Source organism: Piliocolobus tephrosceles, chromosome 8 (genome assembly GCF_002776525.5).
Source record: "Piliocolobus tephrosceles isolate RC106 chromosome 8, ASM277652v3, whole genome shotgun sequence".
Taxonomy (NCBI): Eukaryota; Metazoa; Chordata; class Mammalia; order Primates; family Cercopithecidae; genus Piliocolobus; species Piliocolobus tephrosceles.
The window spans coordinates 73,645,108-73,665,336 of NC_045441.1; the positions used below are offsets into that span (position 1 = coordinate 73,645,108).

General features: G+C 39.1%; 1 protein-coding gene across 1 annotated transcript in view; it reads right to left on the bottom strand.

Annotated features, from left to right (window-relative positions):
• Window positions 1-20,229, bottom strand: part of UMAD1 (UBAP1-MVB12-associated (UMA) domain containing 1) — a 240,687-nt gene that overhangs the window by 205,665 nt on the left and 14,793 nt on the right. The window contains exon 2 of the mRNA XM_023224888.3: window positions 3,205-3,325. Coding sequence (XP_023080656.2) covers window positions 3,205-3,286 — 82 coding nt within the window. The 5' untranslated portion in view covers window positions 3,287-3,325. The remainder of the gene's footprint in view (window positions 1-3,204; window positions 3,326-20,229) is intronic.

The window sequence follows — 20,229 nt, forward strand, 5'->3', positions numbered from 1 at the left end:
TGAAATATTTTAAAATATTTAAAAAATATTTAAACTATTAGATAGTAAAAAGTTTGGGTTAGCCAAAATAAAAGCCAAACTTTATGAACAGTAATACAACAACCAACCTTCTTTTATTAAAACAAATAAAAAACAGTACTTTCTCTTTTCAATTGTAGGGAATACAATTTTTTTAAAAAACAAAGAGGTTAGGATGTCGATAATGTCTTAGAATTAAAACTGATGATATAACTTTTTTTAAACAAAAAGATGGATAGTTTAGTGGTTTAGAGGATAGGCTGTGAAGTCAGATTGCCTGGGCTAGTTCCAGATTTGCTACATACTAGCTGGAGAAACTGGGAAACATGAAATCCTAGCCGGTGTATGGTGATATAATAGTACTACCTCACTCACAGGGTTGCTCTAAGCATTTTACACACATTAACTCATTTAATCCCCTCAATAACTTTGTGGAGTAGGTACTGATATCGTGCTCATTTTCTAGATATGCTAAGTGGTACTGGGAAGGGTAAATAACTTGCCAAAGGTAGAAAGTAAGTTGTGGAGTAGCTGTAGAGCCTCTGAGATGCTCCCGTGGAAGAAGAGAATGAGTGATGAAAAGAGAAAGAAGACAGAGGAAGTAAGAGCTGAGAGGTGATGCTGACTGATACCATCAAAACTTCAGGAAAGTAATGACATGCACAGAAAACTATGTACAGAGGACTTTTATGAAAATGGTTAAGGGGTGGAGCTTTGCACCTGGGGGGAAATGAGGCTAAACAGAGAAATGCGTCAGCAGACAGAGGAGATGAAGGGCAAAGAGGCATCAGCCAACATCTGGGGGACCTGTCTTGTTTGGGTCATTTGAATGAGGTGCAGCAGCAGCTGCACTGCAAATTAAATTGCTATCCTGGAACTATGATGGAAGTGATTCTTCACCATGGCTGTCCAACGGCTGGACGTATGGTGCTGGGTACAACACCAGTCATGCTAGTCCAAGGTGGTCGTGGAAAAACTCCCTCAGATGGAGCAGCTGGTACTGAGAGCATATTAGAGTAATTAGGTCCTGGAAATTCCTTCTTAAAATATGAAATTTGGAAGTTTGTGTGCCTTCTGAGGCTCAGTTAAAGAAAGACTACTTTTTAAACTAATCTTTCCTGGAAAAGGAAAGGAGGTCCACAGCAGATAATACCCTGAGGCAGAAGGCCCTGGAAACTGGGCTTCTACTGAGGCAGCTACAAGACATGCAATGGAATGTCTCAACAGGACTACATGCTACCAGAAATTGGAGGAGATCTTAGCAGCACCAGGAGCCACTGCAGTAGTGGTTAAAATTTGTCTCAGAAATCCTACAAAGTGGCAGAGAAGTAGGGATGAAGAAGATGAATAAAAAGTTTAAGGTCCAGAATTAGGAATTTGTATTTGCTTTCAAAGATGCCAGTACACCCAACTTACATCCTGTAAGTGGCTATTTGATAACAAAAAGAATAATGTCAATTTCTAATCATAAAGACAACAGAAAAGAGGCTGGATGTGGTGGCTCATGCCTGTAATCCCAACACTTTGGGAGGCTGAGGCAGGAAGACTGCTTGAGGCCAGGAGTTCAAGACCAGCCTAGGCAACATGGCAAGACCTATCTCTATTTTCTTTAAAAATAATGCTTAAAAAAAATGTAATACATATATAATAAAAAAACAGAAAAAAGCAGAGTTCTCTGTATATGTGTTAAGACTTCAGAGGTATTTTAAAATCAGGAATATACAACAGAGTGGAAAACAAGAGTTTTTTGGAAAAATTTCTGAGAGAAGAATTTATTATGAAACTCCTGAAAAACAGAACTTCACAGGAGGCCTGATGTAATCCTGAAGTTTTCTGTCAGCGAGGCTAATTCAAGAAGTGTGAAAAAAGTAACACTGGCAGCTTTCAAGGAACTAAAATTGGGGTTGATAGAGTCAGTTCTGACTTGGAAGCCAAGGGACAAATTCCTGACACACTAAGAAGGAAGGGTCAGATTAGCAATCAAGTCCACTGCACCCCACCTTATCCCAGTCAGAAGGCTACCCAGAAAAATCATCAGCCCTGGTCAAAGACTAAGCCCCACTATTTTATCTCAGGTATAAGGGATCTGGTCTGATGAAAACAATTCTGACCAACCTCCCAGCTACTGCCCCTGTCCCTGGATATATAAGACAGGTTCTGAAAAACAACAGGCCTGCCAGAACATGGCTGTAGAAACAATGGAAAATTCTATAGTAAAGTTTATCCACGAGAAAAACTCCATTCTGGTCTCCCAGAGATTACCCTTAAATCTAAGGGAAACGTTCCTTATTTCTCAAAGCCTACAGAGCATTGACTGATGCTAGCAGAAGTCAGTCTGACAGGGCCAAGATAAAAGAAGTAAGAGGTAGGAAACCAGTATCTGGAAAGGGAGACCCAGAGAAACGTTCCAGGGAGTGAAGACCATATGAGTTAATGCAAATCATCTTAAAGAAGGAGCAGGAATTTGGTGGAAGGAGGTCCAGCATGGAAGAGGATGAGAACCACAAGGAAACACTGGGTTTGACTACCCCACGCCATACTTTGGAAAGATAATTTCTGGGAAGAGCATACAAAGATGTTGTGCAAAACTTTTCCTCAGGGGAAGAAATGTGACATGACATGGAGGAAATTTTACTTTTCAGAATTCCCCTGGTGAAGAATACTGTATCTGATTGTAAGAAATATTTTTTAAAGACACTATAATCTTTAAAATTTGCAGGTATTAAGTTTATAATAGAAAATAGTCTTAAAGAGGAAACACTATTCAACATATTTAGATTTTAAAGTCTACTTCATTCGGCATATATTTATTAGGTACCTAATTTAATTTCAGATGCTAATTTATGAAACAAGGTTAGTACTATTTATAAGACAGAACTTGAATTCATCAAGGATTCGTGAAGACTTTAGATTTTCCACAGTTAAAAGAAGGGGGAAAAAGAAGTGATTTTACAAATTTAATTTGGAGTACACAGCCAAACCAACGTGTAAGAAAAGTCTCTCTTGATGACGCTATTCCAAGTAATTGATGACCTTTATCTTTACAGATTTTACTTTCTAAAAATTAAACACATAAATTAATTCTGAAATTATAAGAAATGATTTTAAATCAATCATATAATTTTCAAGTAATTTTTTAAAGAAAACTTAATTTATCTAATTATTTTGTTTCGTAAAAAGACTCACCTAAAAGGACGAATCCATCTGCTTCTGTCTCTGGTACTGAGGGCTTTTTAGATTCCGGAGGCTTTCTGAAGAAATGAAACATTGCTGCTGTTGCTGCTGCTGCTGCTGCTGCTGCTGCTACCTGAAATAGAAACATTACACAATGTCACATTCGGATGCAACTGTAAAACTCTTACCCTTTTTAGCAAAAAAATTAAGCATAAATATATCACAAAAGTTACTCTTAGGAATTCTATGGACAGACGTAAAACCATGAACCTTCTCTAGATGTCAGCAGACAAAGCTAGAAAATGATCTTCCAGTTTAAACTCCGGTATTCCTTGAAGATCACAGTGCAACCTCTCTCAATTTCTGAAGATTCAGAAAATAACCCAGGAAATTCCTACATACAAAACTCAAATCAACAGATGACACAAGAATCTGGAAGGATCTTGCTAACCATAAAACAGATACTGGTTTGGGTAACAGAAAAAAAAAAAAAAAAACTATCCAGGTTTCTTGTCATGCTGTAACTACCTTAAGCCTCATAAAACTAAGGCCACTTGAAAAAAAGAAAGTATTTCAAACATCCCCTACTGATGGTCTAATTTAGACACTCAAGCACTGTACCTGTATTAGTCCATTCTCACACTGTTATGAAGAAATATCCTCGACTGAGTGATTTACAAAGAAAAGAGATTTAATTGACTCACAGTTCCACATGGCCGGGGAGGCCTCAGGAAACTTAAAATCATAGGGGAAGACACCTCTTCACAGGATGACAGGAGAGAGAATGAGTGCCAAGCCAACGGGGAAGCCCCTTATAAAACCATCAGATCTCATGAGAACTCATCACTATCATGAGAACAACACGGGGGAAACGGCTCCCATGATTCAATTATCTCCACCTGGTCTTGCCCTTGACACATGGGCATTAATACAACTCAAAGTAAGATTTGGGACACAGAACCAAACCATATCAGTACCCATTATAAAATTGCAGCCAACTTGAAATTCCCATCAGTGCAGATCCTTGTGTTGGTGAGATTATTGTGACCATCCCCAATACACACATGCTCACAGGCACACAAATACAAGCACACATACACAACCCTCTTTTCCTACTATTCCCATTGTTATATATTAAAGTAGGCCAACAATTTCTAGAAAACAACTGGGGAGAAAGCTGAAGGGTACTTTCAAGGACACATAGGATTCTGAGGACAGTTCCTTACAAGCCAAAAAAATAGAAGAGAAAGCAAAGAATAATCCTGGTGGCAGCAAGTGCTCCAAGTTTTAGTTTTCATATATTTCACCCATAGCAGAAAATCAAGAAGGGAGGGTAAAGATTTAATCTTAGTGAAACCCTTCTAGAAACTGAGAATTATACTGGGATTTGTGCTGGTTGGCCTGACCTGAGCTATAGATCAGAGAAGGATATTAACCCCAACATAAGTGAGGTTACTATTTGTTGCTAGAAAATATCCATTTGTTGCTAGAAAACATATCTGGCAGATTTCACTTTTAAAAAAGGAATTAAAAATGGAGAAGAAAAACACAAGCCATGTGAAGAAGAAAACATTCTAATAAGAGAAAAGGAACGGCCTCTGAAATCCTTAAGTAAAGAGCTTACTGGATAAAGTAACAGCTACAAAAGAAAAGTTTGAAAATAGTTTGGCACTCGCTATAGACAACAAGGAGAGATGGCCTCTAATGAAACTGGTGAAAAAAAAAAAAAACAAGATTAGATGAAAAAGCAAAAGATAAGGATGAAAAGACGAGGAATCAAATGAAAAAAGTAACTGAATAAGATAAAGGGAAACCCACACAAGGAAGAAATGAGATCAGAAAAGAATTGGTTTGCAAGTAGGAATGTAAAATACTGTATACAATAGTCCCCCCGCTTATCCATGGGGGACATGTTCCAAGACCCCAAGTAGACACCTGAAACCAACGATAGTACTAAACCCTATATACAGTACGTTTTTTCCTATACAAAAGGTCCCCCAAATAATGTTGCTTCATTTTAATATTGATGAGAAAAAAAAAAACTTGATTCCCAGCTGGGGCCACTGTCTATGTATGTGTAAAGCTGGCCCATTCTCCCCACGTCTGTGTGGGCTTTCTCCCCAGTACTCGTTTCCTCCCACGTCCCAAAGCTGTGTCCACTGGGCGGACTGGCATGTCGACATGGTTCCTCTCTGAGTGAGTATGGCTGGGTATGTGAGTGCCCTGCAATAGAGTGGTGTCCTGTCCAGAGCTGGTTCCTCCTGAGGCCTTGAGGGCTTAAGCTGCCAGACGAGCCTCTGGCCAGCTGTAGCACTTAACTAGAATAATTGGGTAAATAATTATCTTGTTTTATTAATATTTCTTAAATGTATGTATCACTAACATTCATTTCAATGTTTAACATTAGAAAGGTTTTTATCTTTATTTAGAAGTTGGTGATGTTTTTATGACCAGAAATATGCCATATGAAATGAACTCTCGCTTATATCAATTAGCCTATTGTAAAACTGGTTTCATTATATGTTGTTTCACTTAAAGTCAGTTTCTAAAAACCCATCCATGATGTTAAGCGAGAATTTACTGTATGTATAAACCTATGATAAAGTTTAATTTATAAATTAGGCACAGTAAGAGATTAGCAATAACTAATAATAAAATAGAGCTATAACAATATGTAGTAATAAAAGTTATGTGAATATGGTCCCCTTCTCTCTCCCTGTCTTAAAATCTTCTTGTACTGTGGCCAGGCGCAGTGGCTCACACCTGTAATCCCAGCACTTTGGGAAGCCAAGGCGGGCAGATCACAAGGTCAGGAGATTGAGACCATCTTGGCTAACACAGTGAAATCCCGTCTCTACTAAAAATATAAAAAATTAGCTGGGCATGGTGGTGGGTGCATGTAATTCCAGCTACTCGGGAGGCTGAGGCAGGAGAATGGCGTGAACCCGGGAGGCAGAGCTTGCAGTGAGCTGAGATCGCGCCACTGCACTCCAGCCAGGGCGACAGAGCGAGACTCCATCTCAAACATATATATATATATATATATAATTGTACTGTACTCATCTATTTTTTTACTCAGTTGCCATAAGTAACTGAAACAGTAAAAAATCAAAACCATAGATATAGAGGGAGGACTACTGTATGCTCTATCTCCTATAATCCTTACAATAGCCCCACAGGTATACACAATTATTCACATTGTGTAAGTAAAAGAAGTAAAGTAGGACCAGGCATAGTGGCTCAGATCTGTAATCCCAGCACTTTGGGAGGCTAAGGGAGGCAAAATGCTTGAGCCCAAGAATTTGAGATCAGCCTGGGAATGATGAAATCCTGTCTCTACAAAACACACACACACACACACACACACACACACACACACATATTAGCCAGGTGTGGTGGTGTGTGCCTGTGGTCCCAGCTAATCGTGAGGCTGAGGTGGGAGGACTGCTTGAGTCCAGAAGGGTGAAAGTGAGCCACTGCACTGCAGCCTGGGCGACAGAGCAAACCCTGTGTCAAACAAACAAAAAAGAATCGAAGTAAAAAACGAGGTTAAGTACTGGTCCAAGTTTACGTAGCTGGTAGAGTAGAGCATAATCTTAAACAAAATCCTATTGGCACCAAAACTGAATGCTTTTCATCAGTAAAGCATCACAGCCAAGAAACACTTAACACTTAGGATATCTGTGTTGGACTTTCTTTAATATATTTCTCAATGTTAGTCAAATACATTTGATTAATTCCATTTCTGTCTTTGTCAATCGCTACTTTCCGAAGACTTGCTCAGCTCTATGCTGTGATTGCTCAGCTCTATGCTGTGAAGACATTTACTAACTGTATAACATCTATGAAGACCTTCATTTACTTCATACTTTTACAATATAAACATTTATTAAGTGCATAGGCCAGACAATGGTCCAAAACTGCAGGTATAGCACTGAACTCACATTTAGGGAAAACAAACTGCAACCTCAGCCCATCATATTTCTGAGGCAATCCTTAGCAGAATTAAGTATAATTTAAGTGGAGGGGACCTGTATAGTCTTGCTGCCCCAAGCCTAGTATGTGGTAAGCTCTAAGCATTCTTGCTTCTGATATGCATGGCCTTGACAGCTGGACTTCTGCCTGGAGTTCCCAAGCATACTCCAGTCCCATTTCCTTCTCTGTAGTTTTCAGTATTTTTTAAATTGTCTACAATGAGCAAATTTTACATTTATAAACAGGAAACATACCAAATTTTATTCTCAAAAATCCATTATTAACTAGTGGCAACTTGCCTGAGCTAGAACCCAACCCATAATGCATCTAATACTCAAACACAGGGATCCTGGAACTACCTCTATACAGGTGGAGGATAAAGAATTCACCTGTCAGGCTGACGCCTGTAATCCCAGCACTTTGCGGAGCAAGACAGGTGGATCACCTGAGGTTAGGAGTTAGAGACCTGGCCTAGCCAACAAGGTGAAACTCCCTCTCTACTAATAATACAAAAATTAGCCAGATGTGGTGGCGCATGCCTGTAATCCCAGCTACTCAGGAGGCTGAGAGGCAGGAGAATCGCTTGAACTTGGGAGGCGGAGGTTGCAGTGAGCTGAGACCCCACCATTACTCTCCAGCCTGAGCAACAAGAGCGAAACTTCATCTCAAAATAAATAAATAAATAAATAAATAAATTCACCTGTCCAAACCACAAAATGGGAGAAAATTCCTGGAAATCACATATTTGATAAATAATGTATATAAAGGATATATAAGGAACTCTTAAAACTCAATAATGAAAAAACAACTCAATAAAAACTGAACAAAAAATATGAACAGCCACTTCACCTAGGAAGATACATGAACAGCAAACCACATGGAAAACGACCAATAGCATTAGTCAATAAGGAAAAGTAAATTAGAATCTCAATGACATACCATTATATACCTATTAAAAAATTTAAAATTAAAAAGACTTGCCCTGGCCGGGTACAGGGTCTCACACCTGTAAATCCTAGTACTTTGGGAGCCTGAGATGGGCAGATCACTTGAGGCCAGGAGCTTGTGACCAGTCTGGGCAACATGGCAAAACCCCATCTCTACAAAAAATACAAAAATCAGTCAGGTGTGGTGGCATGTGCCTGAGGTCCCAGCTACTCAGCAGACTGAAATGGGAGGATTGCTTGAGACCAGGACGTCAAGGATGCAATGAGCCATGAACATGCCACTGCACTCCAGCCTGGGTGACAGGGCTCTGAGACCCTATCTACAAAAAAAAAAAAACTTGCCCCAAGTGTTGGCAAAGGGCAAAGATATGGAGCAACCGGAACTCTTGTACACTGGTGGTAGAAGGGTTATATAGTACAACCACTCTGGACAAACAGTTTGGCAGTTTCTTAAAAACATATCCACCCTATAACTTAGCCCTTCGGGAAGCGAAAACATATGTCTACACTTGTATACAAATGTTGTAATAGCTTTTTTTGTAATGACCAAAAAATGGAAACAACCCAAATGTCCAATAACAGGTAAATGGATTTTTAAAAACTGCCATATGCATCCCATTCGGCAGTAAAAGGGGAACAAAATAGTGATATATGCTACAACATGCAACAATCTGAAAAAAAAAAAAAAAAGCTGATGGAAAGAAGCCAGACAAAATAGAAGTTCATACTATATGATTCCATTTATATAAACGTCTCAAAAATACAAACTAATGTACAGTGAAAGAAAGCAGATCAGAGGTTGCCTGGGGAGGGGAGGGACAGAGAGGGAGCAAAGGAAGGAGAGATGACAAGGGAGTAGAAGGAAACTCTTGGAAGTGGTGGATACGTTCATTATCTTCACTGTAATGACTGTTTCAGCGGTATAAGCACACATCAAAACTAATCAAATTGTATACTTTCAATATGTGTTACTGATCATACCTCACTCAATAAAGTTCTTTAAAAATTCATTATTAACACAATTAGATGTCATATATAAGTTTTAGTTCACAATTATTGGGAAAATTGTCTCAAATCTCTTAACCCACTTTGTGTTACAGGGACGGTCTTTATATAAAAAGCAAAATGCTTCTTTTCTCCATGCATCACACAAAACTAAAAACTAAAAGGACAGTGTATTGACTTTTAATGTTATACACAGACTGCGTATAAAAGGGCCTGCCTGAGTGCTTACCAGGGCAGATCCTATTGTTCTGAATAGAAGTAGGGGAGCCCAAGAATATATTTCTTTTTTCCTATTACTCCAAGGCTTCCCTTTTAAGTAATATTATCCATGACAAAAGGATTAGGCAACATGGTTTTCTCAATTTGATTACCTCCTTTGAATTTCAACAGACTACTAGTTAATGTAAATATATCAAATAGACTGAAATTCCTGTGTGATTGATACAGCCACTGTCTATAGACAGAATGATGTAAATACATGTGTATGAAGTGTGCGTGTATTTATAAAAATACATAAAACCCACACACATTTTCTTCCAAATACAACAAATATGTAAATTTCCGTGCTGAAAAATTAAAATCGTGAACAATGTTTAATCTTCTTGCTTTTGTACAGTGAAATGCATGATTATGCAAATATAAAAATTTGGACAAGTTTATTTATTTCTCCTCAGAGATACCAAAATAGTATATAGGAAGGTAGGCCACGCTTTTGGTAGCTTTAATCTTGAGTGATAAGGATACACTACCTAAAACAACACTAGACAGCATAAAACATTCCAGAAAGATCAATGTGAATTAGAACTCTGGTAGGCTTCGCAGACTAGGTAGCCTTGAGTTTAACTTCATGTGATATGTATAAACAAAGAAGAGAAGGAAGGCCTTTCCTGTAGGAAGGATCAACATGAACAAAAAGCATAGTGGGTATAGAGGAAAGCAAAGAGATTAACCTTACTAGAAGAAGGAACATGTAGATAAGCAACAGATATCAAGACTGCAAAAGAAGGGAAGAAATAAATTATTGAAGGGGTGGAAGTGTCAGGAAAGTGTCAGCATATTCAGAGTGGCAAAACAGGATTTATTGGACATTACTGGGCAGTCTGGAGTCTTGAGCAAAGTATTTAAGAGAGATTAAATGTAAAATAGCATGCTGGAGAGACTGAGGAGAGCCTGGAGTCAAGAAGTTAGACAGTTGTACAGAAACGGGACTGGATTAAGATGAGTGAAGTTTGAATGAGAAAAGGGATGTACAGAAATGATATGCAAAAGTGATACTACAAATAAGAAAAGGGAAGTAGGTAAGTTTATCTTAAGAGAAGAAAATAATAGTAAATTCCATTTCAATCTGATTTTCCATGACAAACTAGAAATTCAGCTATTATGTAAAAATCTAGGTTTTAAATAATAGCAAGAAATTCACGTTGTTTACAAATACTGTGCAGATGGTAGAAATCCTCTACAAACTGGACTTGGCCTTCAGGTTGCAAAGTGTTTTAGACCTAGGTTAGGAATTAATAGCCTAAATCTAATCAGTAGAAGGAAAAATTGTTTAAGACTTTAGAATTCAGTAGATTTCCTGGCTAGCTCACCCATTCAGGTTATTTCCACCTTTGCGTGTTTTGACTAGGCTATTTTATAACTCTGTAGGAAAAGGAGATCAATTGTAGAAAACGGATAGTCATGCATGTAATTCCTATCCATAAAAATGCTTCTGGTAAAATGCATTAGTTATTGCCCCAGGGATACTAACCAATTTTGCATCCATTTATAAATTTAACATTCCTTATTTGCCTATCAATGTGTGATGATGCTTTGAGTTCTCTTTTGAACCAGTTGCAGTATCTCACTAGTTCTCTCCTTAATTAACAAGTTCAGTATTTAACAGATTTTAGATTCATAGTAGAGACAAGATTCAATACTCTTTTAAAATGTATCCTTTAGTATCAGTAAGACTACTAATTAGGATTACATAAAGACTCTCCCCGTTTTTCCATCTCACCGAGGTTTTAGTTCGTAGGTTTTTGATATTGGTGTAATGGGGAGGAGGTACAGACGCCTGAGAGGATAAGCAAGGGAAGACATTTAAACTGATGTCACTTTTCAGCTCCACAGAACAGCTTGGAAACTAATTAATTAAACTGAAGCATTAACATAAATTTTGCTTCTGCCTCTCTTATTTATGCTCAGACTTTTAAAAAATGAAACAAAAGCAAAGAAAAAAAGAAAGAAAAAACTGTATCTTAGATTTAGGTGTTTTCTTCAAACTGCAAGTCCCAACCCTTGAGCGGAAGTAAACAATTTAGCAGGTCAAGACCAGACTTCTTTTTTTTTAATGGAATGAAATAGGAAGAAAAAAAAAAGTAGGGAAAGAGGGAGAGAAGGCAAAAAGATTGAGAGCATCATACAAGGTAACTAATTTATAACTAATGTTTTATAACTAATGATTTATAACTAATGTTTTATAAACTTTTGCATTTGGGTGCCTGTGCTGGGTTATAATAAGAAATCTATTTTTTAGTTTGGGTTACAGGCAAAAAAGTTTTTTCAAAGCACTCACACACCTCTTTGAATTTTTTTGGGAACATTTTGCACCCTCTTGCACTTTTTAAGTTCACATCTAAAACTTTCCATTGAAAATTATAAAGGACATAGTTTCTAGCATACTATAAATATTTACATGTTGAAACAAAATCATTATATCTTTCATTTAACTTTATTCAACGAAATCTAAACACCATAACATTTTAACACTCACCATTAACCATTTTAAAAATAGATGAAGAGGGGTTGCTGGCAAGATGGCGGCATAGGAACAGCTCCATCTGCAGCTCCCAGTGAGATCAACACAGAGGGCGGGAAATTTCTGAATTTCCAACTGAGGTACCCACCTCATCTCATTGGGATTGGTTAGACAGTGGGTGCAGCCAACGGAGGGTGAGCAGAAACAGGGTGGGGCGTCGCCTCACCCAGGAGGCGCAAGGGGTCAGGGAACTCCCTCCCCTGACCAAGGGAAACAGTGAGGGACTGTGCCATGAGGAACAGTGCACTCCCGCCTGGATACTATACTTTTCCCATGGTCTTCGCAACCCGCAGACCAGGAGATTCCCGCCGGTGCCTACGCTGCCAGGGCCCTGGGTTTCAAACACAAAACCGGGCTATCATTTGGGCAGACACTGAGCTAGCTGCAGAGGTTTTCTTCATACCCCACTGGCACCTGGAACACCAGCAAAACAGAACCGTTCACTTCCCTGGAAAGGGGGTTGAAGCCAGGGAGCCAAGTGATTTAGCTCAGTGGATCCCACCCCCATGGAGCTCAGCAAGCTAAGATCCACTTGCTTGAAATTCTGGCTGCTAGCATAGCAGTCTGAAGCTGACCTGGGATGCTCGGGAGGGGCATCTGCCATTACTGAGGCTTGAGTGGGCTGTTTTCCCCTCACGGTGTAAACAAAGATGCCCGGAAAGTTCCAACTGGGCACAGCCCTCCACAGCTCAGCAAAGCCGCTGTAGCCATACTGCCTCTCTAGATTCCTCCTCTCTGTGCAGGGCATCTCTGAAAAAAAAAGGCAGCAGCCCCAGTCAGGGGCTTATAGATAAAACTCCCATCTCCTAGGGACAGAGCACCTGGGGGGAAGGGGCAGCTGTGGATGCAGCTTCACCAGACTTAAACATCCCTGCCTGCCAGCTCTGAGAAAGCAGCACATCTCCCAGCACAGCGTTCAAACTCTGCTAAGGGTCAGACTGCCTCCTCAAGTGGGTCCCCAACACCTGTATCTCCTGACTGGGAGACACCTCCCAGCAGGGGCCGATGGACACCTCATACAGGAAAGCTCTGGCTGTCATCTGGTGGGTGCCCCTCTGGGACAAAGGAAGGAACAGGCAACAATCTTTGCTGTTCTGCAGCCTCCACTGACCATACCTAGGCAAACAGGGTCTCGACTGGACCTCCAGCAAACTTCAGCAGACCTGCAGCAAAGGGGCCTGTTAGAAGGAAAACTAACAAACAGAAAGGAGTAGCATCAACATCAACAAAACGACGTTCACTCAGACATCCCATTCAAAGGTCACCAACAACAAAGACCAAAGGTAGATAAATCCACAAAGTCAGGGAGAAACCGCACAAAAACACTGAAAATTACAAAAACCAGAATGCCTCGTCTCCTCCAAAGGATCATAACTCCTCAGCAGCAAGGGAACAAAACTGGATGGAAATTGAGTTTGACGAATTGAAAGAAGTAGGCTTCAGAGGTGGGTAATAACAAACTCCTCTGAGCTAAAGGAGCATGTTCTAACCCAATGCAAGGAAGCTAAGAACCTTGGAAAAAAAGGTTAGATGAATTGCTAACTAGAATTACCAGTTTAGAGAAGAAGATAAATTACCTGATGGAGCTGAAAAACACAGCAAGAGAACTTCCTGAAGCATATACAAGTATCAATAGCCGAATCGATCAAGTGGAAGAAAGGATATCAGAAATTAAAGATCAACTTACTGAAATAAAGAATAAAGACAAGATTAAAAAAAAATCAAAAGGAATGAACAAAGCCTCCAAGGAATATGGGACTATGTGAAAAGACCAAACCTACATTTGATTGGTGTACCCGAAAGTGACAGGGAGAATGGAACCAAGTTGGAAAACACTCTTCAGGATATTATCCAGGAGAACTTCCCCAACCTAGCAAGACAGGCCAACATTCAAATTCAGGAAATACAGAGACCACCACAAAGATACTCCGTGACAAGAGCAACCCCAAGACACATAATCGCCAGATTCACCAAGGTTGAAATGAAGGAAAAAATGTTAAGGGCAGCCAGAGATAAAGGCTGGGTTACCCACAAAGGGAAGCCCATCAAACTAACAGTGGATCTCTCTGCAGAAACCCTACAAGCCAGAAGAGAGTGGAGGCCAATATTCAACATTCTTAAAGAAAAGAAGTTTCAACACAGAATTTCATATCCAGCCAAACCAAGCTTCATAAAGCAAAGGAGAAATAAAATCTTTTACAGACAAGCAAATACTGAGAGATTTTTGTCACCACCAGGCCTGCCTTACAAGAACTCCTGAAGGAAGCACTAAAAGGGACAAAAGGAACAACAGTACCAGCCACTGCAAAAACATACCAAACTGTAAATATCATCAACACTAAGAAGAAACTGCATCAACTAACAGGAAAAATAACCAGCTAGTATAATAACAGCAGGCTCAAATTCACACATAACATTATTAACCTGAAATGTAAATGGGCTAAATGCCCCCAATTAAAAGACACAGACTGGCAAATTGGATAAAGAGTCAAGATCCATTGGTGTGTTGTATTCGGGAGACCCATCTCATGTGCAAAGACACACACGAGCTCAAAATAAAGGGATGGAAAAATATTTACCAAGCAAATGGAAAGCAAAAAAAAAGCAGGGTTTGCAATTGTAGTCTCTGATAAAACAGACTTTAAACCAACAAAGATCAAAAGAGACAAAAAGGGCATTACATGATCGTAAAGGGATCAATGCAACAAGAAGAGCTAACTATCCTAAATATGTATGCACCCAATACCAGAGCACCCAGATTCATAAAGCAAGTTCTTAGACACCTACAAAGAGACTTAGACTCCCACGCAATAATAGTGGGAGACTTTAACACCCCAATGTCAATATTAGATAAATCAACGAGACAGAAAATTAACAAGGATATTCAGGACTTGAACTTGGCTCTGGACCAAGTGGACCTAATAAACATCTACAGAACACTCCACCCCAAATCAACAGAATATGCATTCTTCTCAGCACCACATCACACTTACTCTAAAACTGACCACATAACTGGAAGTAAAACACTCCTCAGCAAACACAAAAGAACAGAAATAATAGTAAACAGTCTCTCCGACCACAGAAAAATCAAATTAGAGCTTGGGATTAAGAAACTCACTCAAAACTGCACAATTACATGGACACTGAACAACCTGCTCCTGAATGAATACTGGGTAAATAACGAAATTAAAGCAGAGATAAATAAGTTCTTTGAAACCAATGAGAACAAAGATACAAGGTACTAGAATCCCTGGGACACATCTAAAGCAGGGTGTAGAGGGAAATTTATAGCATTAAATGCCAACAAGAGAAAGTAGGAAAGTTCTAAAATTGACACCCTAACATCATAATTAAAAGAACTAGAGAAGCAAGAGCAAACACATTCAAAAGCTAGCAGAAGACAAGAAATAACTCAGATCAGAGCAGAAATGAAGGAGATAGAGACACAAAAAACCCTTCAAAAAATCAATGAATCCAGGAGCTGGCTTTTTGAAAAGATCAACAAAATAAATAGGCCAGACTAATAAAGAAGAAAAAAGAGAAGAATCAAATAGATGCAATAAGAAATGATAAAGGGGATATCACGTTTTATGATCCCACAGCAATACAAACTACCATCACAGAATACTATAAACACCTCTACACAAATAAACTAGAAAATCTAGAAGAAATGGAAAAATTCCTGGACACATACACCTGCCCAAGTCTAATTCAGGAAGAAGTCGAATCCCTGGATAGACCAGTAACAAGTTCTGAAATTGAGGCAGTAATTAATAGCCTACCAACCAAAAAAAGTCCAGGACCAGATAGTTTCACAGCCAAATTCTACCAGAGGTACAAAGAGGAGCTGGTACCATTCCTTCTGAAACTATTCCAAACAATAGAAAAAGAGGGGCTCCTCCCTGACTCATTTTATGAGGCCAGCATCATCCTGACACCAAAACCTGGCAGAAATACAACAAAAAAAGAAAATTTCAGGCCAATAGTCCTGATTAATATTGATGCAAAAATAATAAGATACTGGCAAACTGAATCCAACAGCACATCAAAAAGTCCATCACAATCAAATCGGCTTCATCCCTGGGATGCAAGCCTGGTTCAACATATACAAATCAATAAACTTAATCCATCATATAAACAGAGTCAATGAAGAAAACCACATGATTATCTCAACAGATGAAGAAAAGGCCTTTGATAAAATTCAACAGCCCTTCATGCTAAAAGCTCTCAATAAACTAGGTATTAATGGAACGTATCTCAAAATAATAAGAGCTACTTATGACAAACCCACAGCCAATATCATACTGAACAGACAAAAACTGGAAGCATTCTCTTTGAAAACCAGCATAAGACAGGGATGCCCTCTCTCACCACTCCTATTCAACATAGTGTTAGAAGTTCTGGCCAGGGCAATCAGGCAAGAGAAAGAAATAAAGTGTATTAAAATAGGAAGAGAGGAAGTCAAATTGCCTCTGTTTGCAGATGACATGATTGTATATTTAGAAAACCCCATTGTCTCAGCCCAAAATCTCCCTAAGCTGATAAGCAACTTCAGCAGTCTCAGGATACAAAATCAATGTGCAAAAATCACAAGCATTCCTATAAACAAACAATTGACAGACAGCCAACTCATGAGTGAACTCCCATTCACAATTGCTAGAAAGAAAATAAAATATCTAGGAATCCAACTTACAAGGGACGTCAAAGACCTCTTCAAGGAGAACTACAAACCACTGCTCAAGGAAATAAGAAAGGACACAAACAAATGGAAAAACATTCCATGCTCATGGATAGGAAGAATCAATATCATGAAAATGGCCATACTGCCCAAAGTAATGTGTAGATTCAATGCTATCCCCATCAAGCTACCATTGACTCTCTTCACAGAATTAGAAAAAACTACTTTAAATTTCATATAGAACCAAAACAGAGCCCATATAGCCAAGACAATCATAAGCAAAAAGAATAAAGCTGGAGGCATCACACTACCTGACTTCAAACTATACTACAAGACTACAGTAATCAAAACAGCATGGTACTGGTACCAAAACAAATATATATACCAATCGAACAGAACAGAGGTCTCAGAAATATTACCACACATCTATAACCATCTGATCTTTAACAAACCTGACAAAAACAAGCAATGGGGAAAAGAGTCCCTGTTTAATAAATGTTGTTGGGAAAACTGGCTAGCCATATGCAGAAAAATGAAACTGGACTGCTCCCTTACATCTTATACAAAAATTAACTCAAGATGGATTAAAGACCTAAACTCATAAAAACCCTAGAAGAAAACTTAGGCAATACCATTCAGGACATAGGCTTAGGCAAAGACTTCATGACTAAAACACTAAAAGCAATGGCAACAAAAGCCAAAACTGACAAATGGGATCTAATTAAGCTAAAGAAAAAAGAGCTTCTGCACAGCAAAAGAAACTATCATCAGAGTGAACAGGCAACCTACAGAATGAGAGAAAATTTTTGTGATCTATCCATCTGACAAAGGGCTAATATCCAGAATCTAGAAAGAATTTAAACAAATTTACAAGCAAAAAACAACCCCATCAAAAAGTGGACAAAGGATATGAACTGATACTTCTCAAAAGAAGACATGTATGCACCCAACAAACATATGAAAAAAAGCTCATCATCACTGGTCATTAAAGAAACGCAAATCAAAACCACAATGAGATACCTTCTCATGCCAGTTAGAATGCTAATCATTAAAAAGTCAGGAAACAACAGATGCTGGAGAGGATGTGAAGAAATAGGAAGGTTTTTAACACTGTTGGTGGAAGTGTAAATTAGTTCAGCCATTGTGGAAGTCAGTGTGGCGATTCCTTAAGGATCTAGAAACAGAAATACCATTTGACCCCAACAATCCCATTACTGGGTATACACCCAAAGGATTATAAATCATGCTACTATAAAGACATACGCACACATATGTTTACTGCAGCACTGTTCACAATAGCAAAGACTTGGAACCGATTCAAACGGCCATCAATGATAGACTGCATAAAGAAAATGTGGCACATATACACTGTGGAATACTATGCAGCCATAAAAAAGAATGAATTCATGTCCTTTGCAGGGACGTGGGTGAAGATGGAAACCATCATTCTCAGCAAACAAACACAAGAACAGAAAATCAAACACTACATGTTTTCACTCAAAAATGGGAGTTGAACAATGAGAACACATGGACATAGGGAGGCAAACATCACACACCGGGGCCTGTCGGGGGTAGAGGGCTAGGGGAGGAATAGCATTAGGAGAAATACCTAATGTAGATGACGGGTTGATGGGTGCAGCAAACCACCATGGCCCGTGTATACCTATGTAACAAACCTGCATGTTCTGCACATGTATTCCAGAACTTAAAGTACAATAAAAAAAAAAAAAAAAATTTTTTTTAAATACACGAACAAGTTCTTTTCTAACAGCAAGAGACTTTACATTGTTCTTTTTTCTCCTTCAACTCGTATTTCCACTCCACTTCTGCCGGCTAAGCTTAGAAACACCCTCAGAACCATGCAGCTTTTACAATGGTATATACAGAAGAATATACCATTGTATATTCAAAGTCGTGGCGGCAACCTCACTTTTAAGAGAGCCTGTCCTGGCTGGGCGCAGTGGCTCACGCCTGTAATCCCAGTACTTTGGGAGGCAGAGGCAGGCGGATCACCTGAGGTTGAAAGTTTGAGGCCAGCCTGACCAACATGGAGAAACCCTGTCTCTACTAAAAATACAAAATTAGCCAGGCATGATGGCACATGCCTGTAATCCCAGCTACTCGGAAGGCTGAGGCAGGAGAATCACTTGAACCCGGGAGGCAGAGGTTGCAGATCACACCATGGCACTCCAGCCTGGGGAACAAGACCAAAACTCCGTCTCAAAAAAAAAAAAGAGAGAGAGAGCCTGTCCTAAATATATACACTTACTATATACCTACAAAAATATTTTTAAAATTAAAATACATAAAAAAAGCGTCCTCTAATTTAATACTCCTAATCTTTTCATTCGTCCCTTAAATGTAATGTCACATCATACACATATGTAACATCCATTAAAAAGGGAAGTTATATGAGTTAATAAAACTTATCTAATATAACCTTATAGATGCTTTCAGCCAACTGAGAATTTAAATGATACTACTTGTAGCCAAAACAGCACATCTAAAATGCTTAGGAAGTTGGTGAGCTACAAATCAATTCTAGAGCATCAAGCCAGGGAGGACTCTGGAGGAATGCAAAGGGCTCCAGAGAACTTCACTGTATAGGGTTCAACAGGAGCCAAACTGAAACTTTTTATTTAATTCATTTTATTTTTTCTTGATCCTCATAATTTCAATCATTTTCTTATTGTACTATATACTAAATTAAAGGCAGGAAAACCTTTTTCCAAATGAGACATGTGGATTTCAAACATGAAATCCTTAAACACGATACAGGAAATCCTAGGTGAAAGAGAACTGGGGGAAGGGGCAGTCTAGTTTATTCCCACGACTGGATGACTTTTAATGGTTGGCTCTGTCTGCCATGGAGAGCAGGCCAGAGGCTTCATTTGATAATCTCAACTGCCAGCTACTCATCATTAACATGTAAGACACCTACTACCAGGAACTGTCTGGAATCATTGCTGTTACTATAATAGTAAATCCTGCTAGCATGGCAAGCATTACATAATCTGGAATTACTAATTTTCTAGAATAGAGTGGGCCCACCACATCCATAGGTCCTGCAATCCTACCTACTATGAATCAAAAATATTCAAAAAAATAAAAAATAGTACAATTAAAAATAATACAAATTTTCTTTTTTCTTTTTCTTTCTTTTTTTCTTTTTTTGAGACAGAGCTTCAATCTGTCACCCAGGCTGGGTTACAGTGGCGCAATCTTGGCTCACTGCAATCTCTGCCTCCAGGTTCAAGCGATCCTCCTGCCTCAGCCTCCTGAGTAGCTGGGATTACAGGCACCCGCCACCAAGCCTGGCTATTTTTGTATTTTTTAGTAGAGATGGGGTTTCACCATGTTGGCCAGGCTGGTCTCGAACTCCTGGCCTCAAGTGATCCACTCACCTTGGCCTCCCAAAGTGTTGGGATTACAAGCATGAGCCACCACGCCCAGCCCAAAATTTAAAATATAACTATTTACACAGAGTTAGATATTCTGAGTAATTTAGGGACAAAGTATATGGAAGGATGTACACAGGCTATATGCAAATACTGTATCATTTAAGAAAAAGCACTTGAGCATCTGTGGATTTGGGTATCAGCAGGAAGTCCTGGAACCAATCCCCTAGGGAT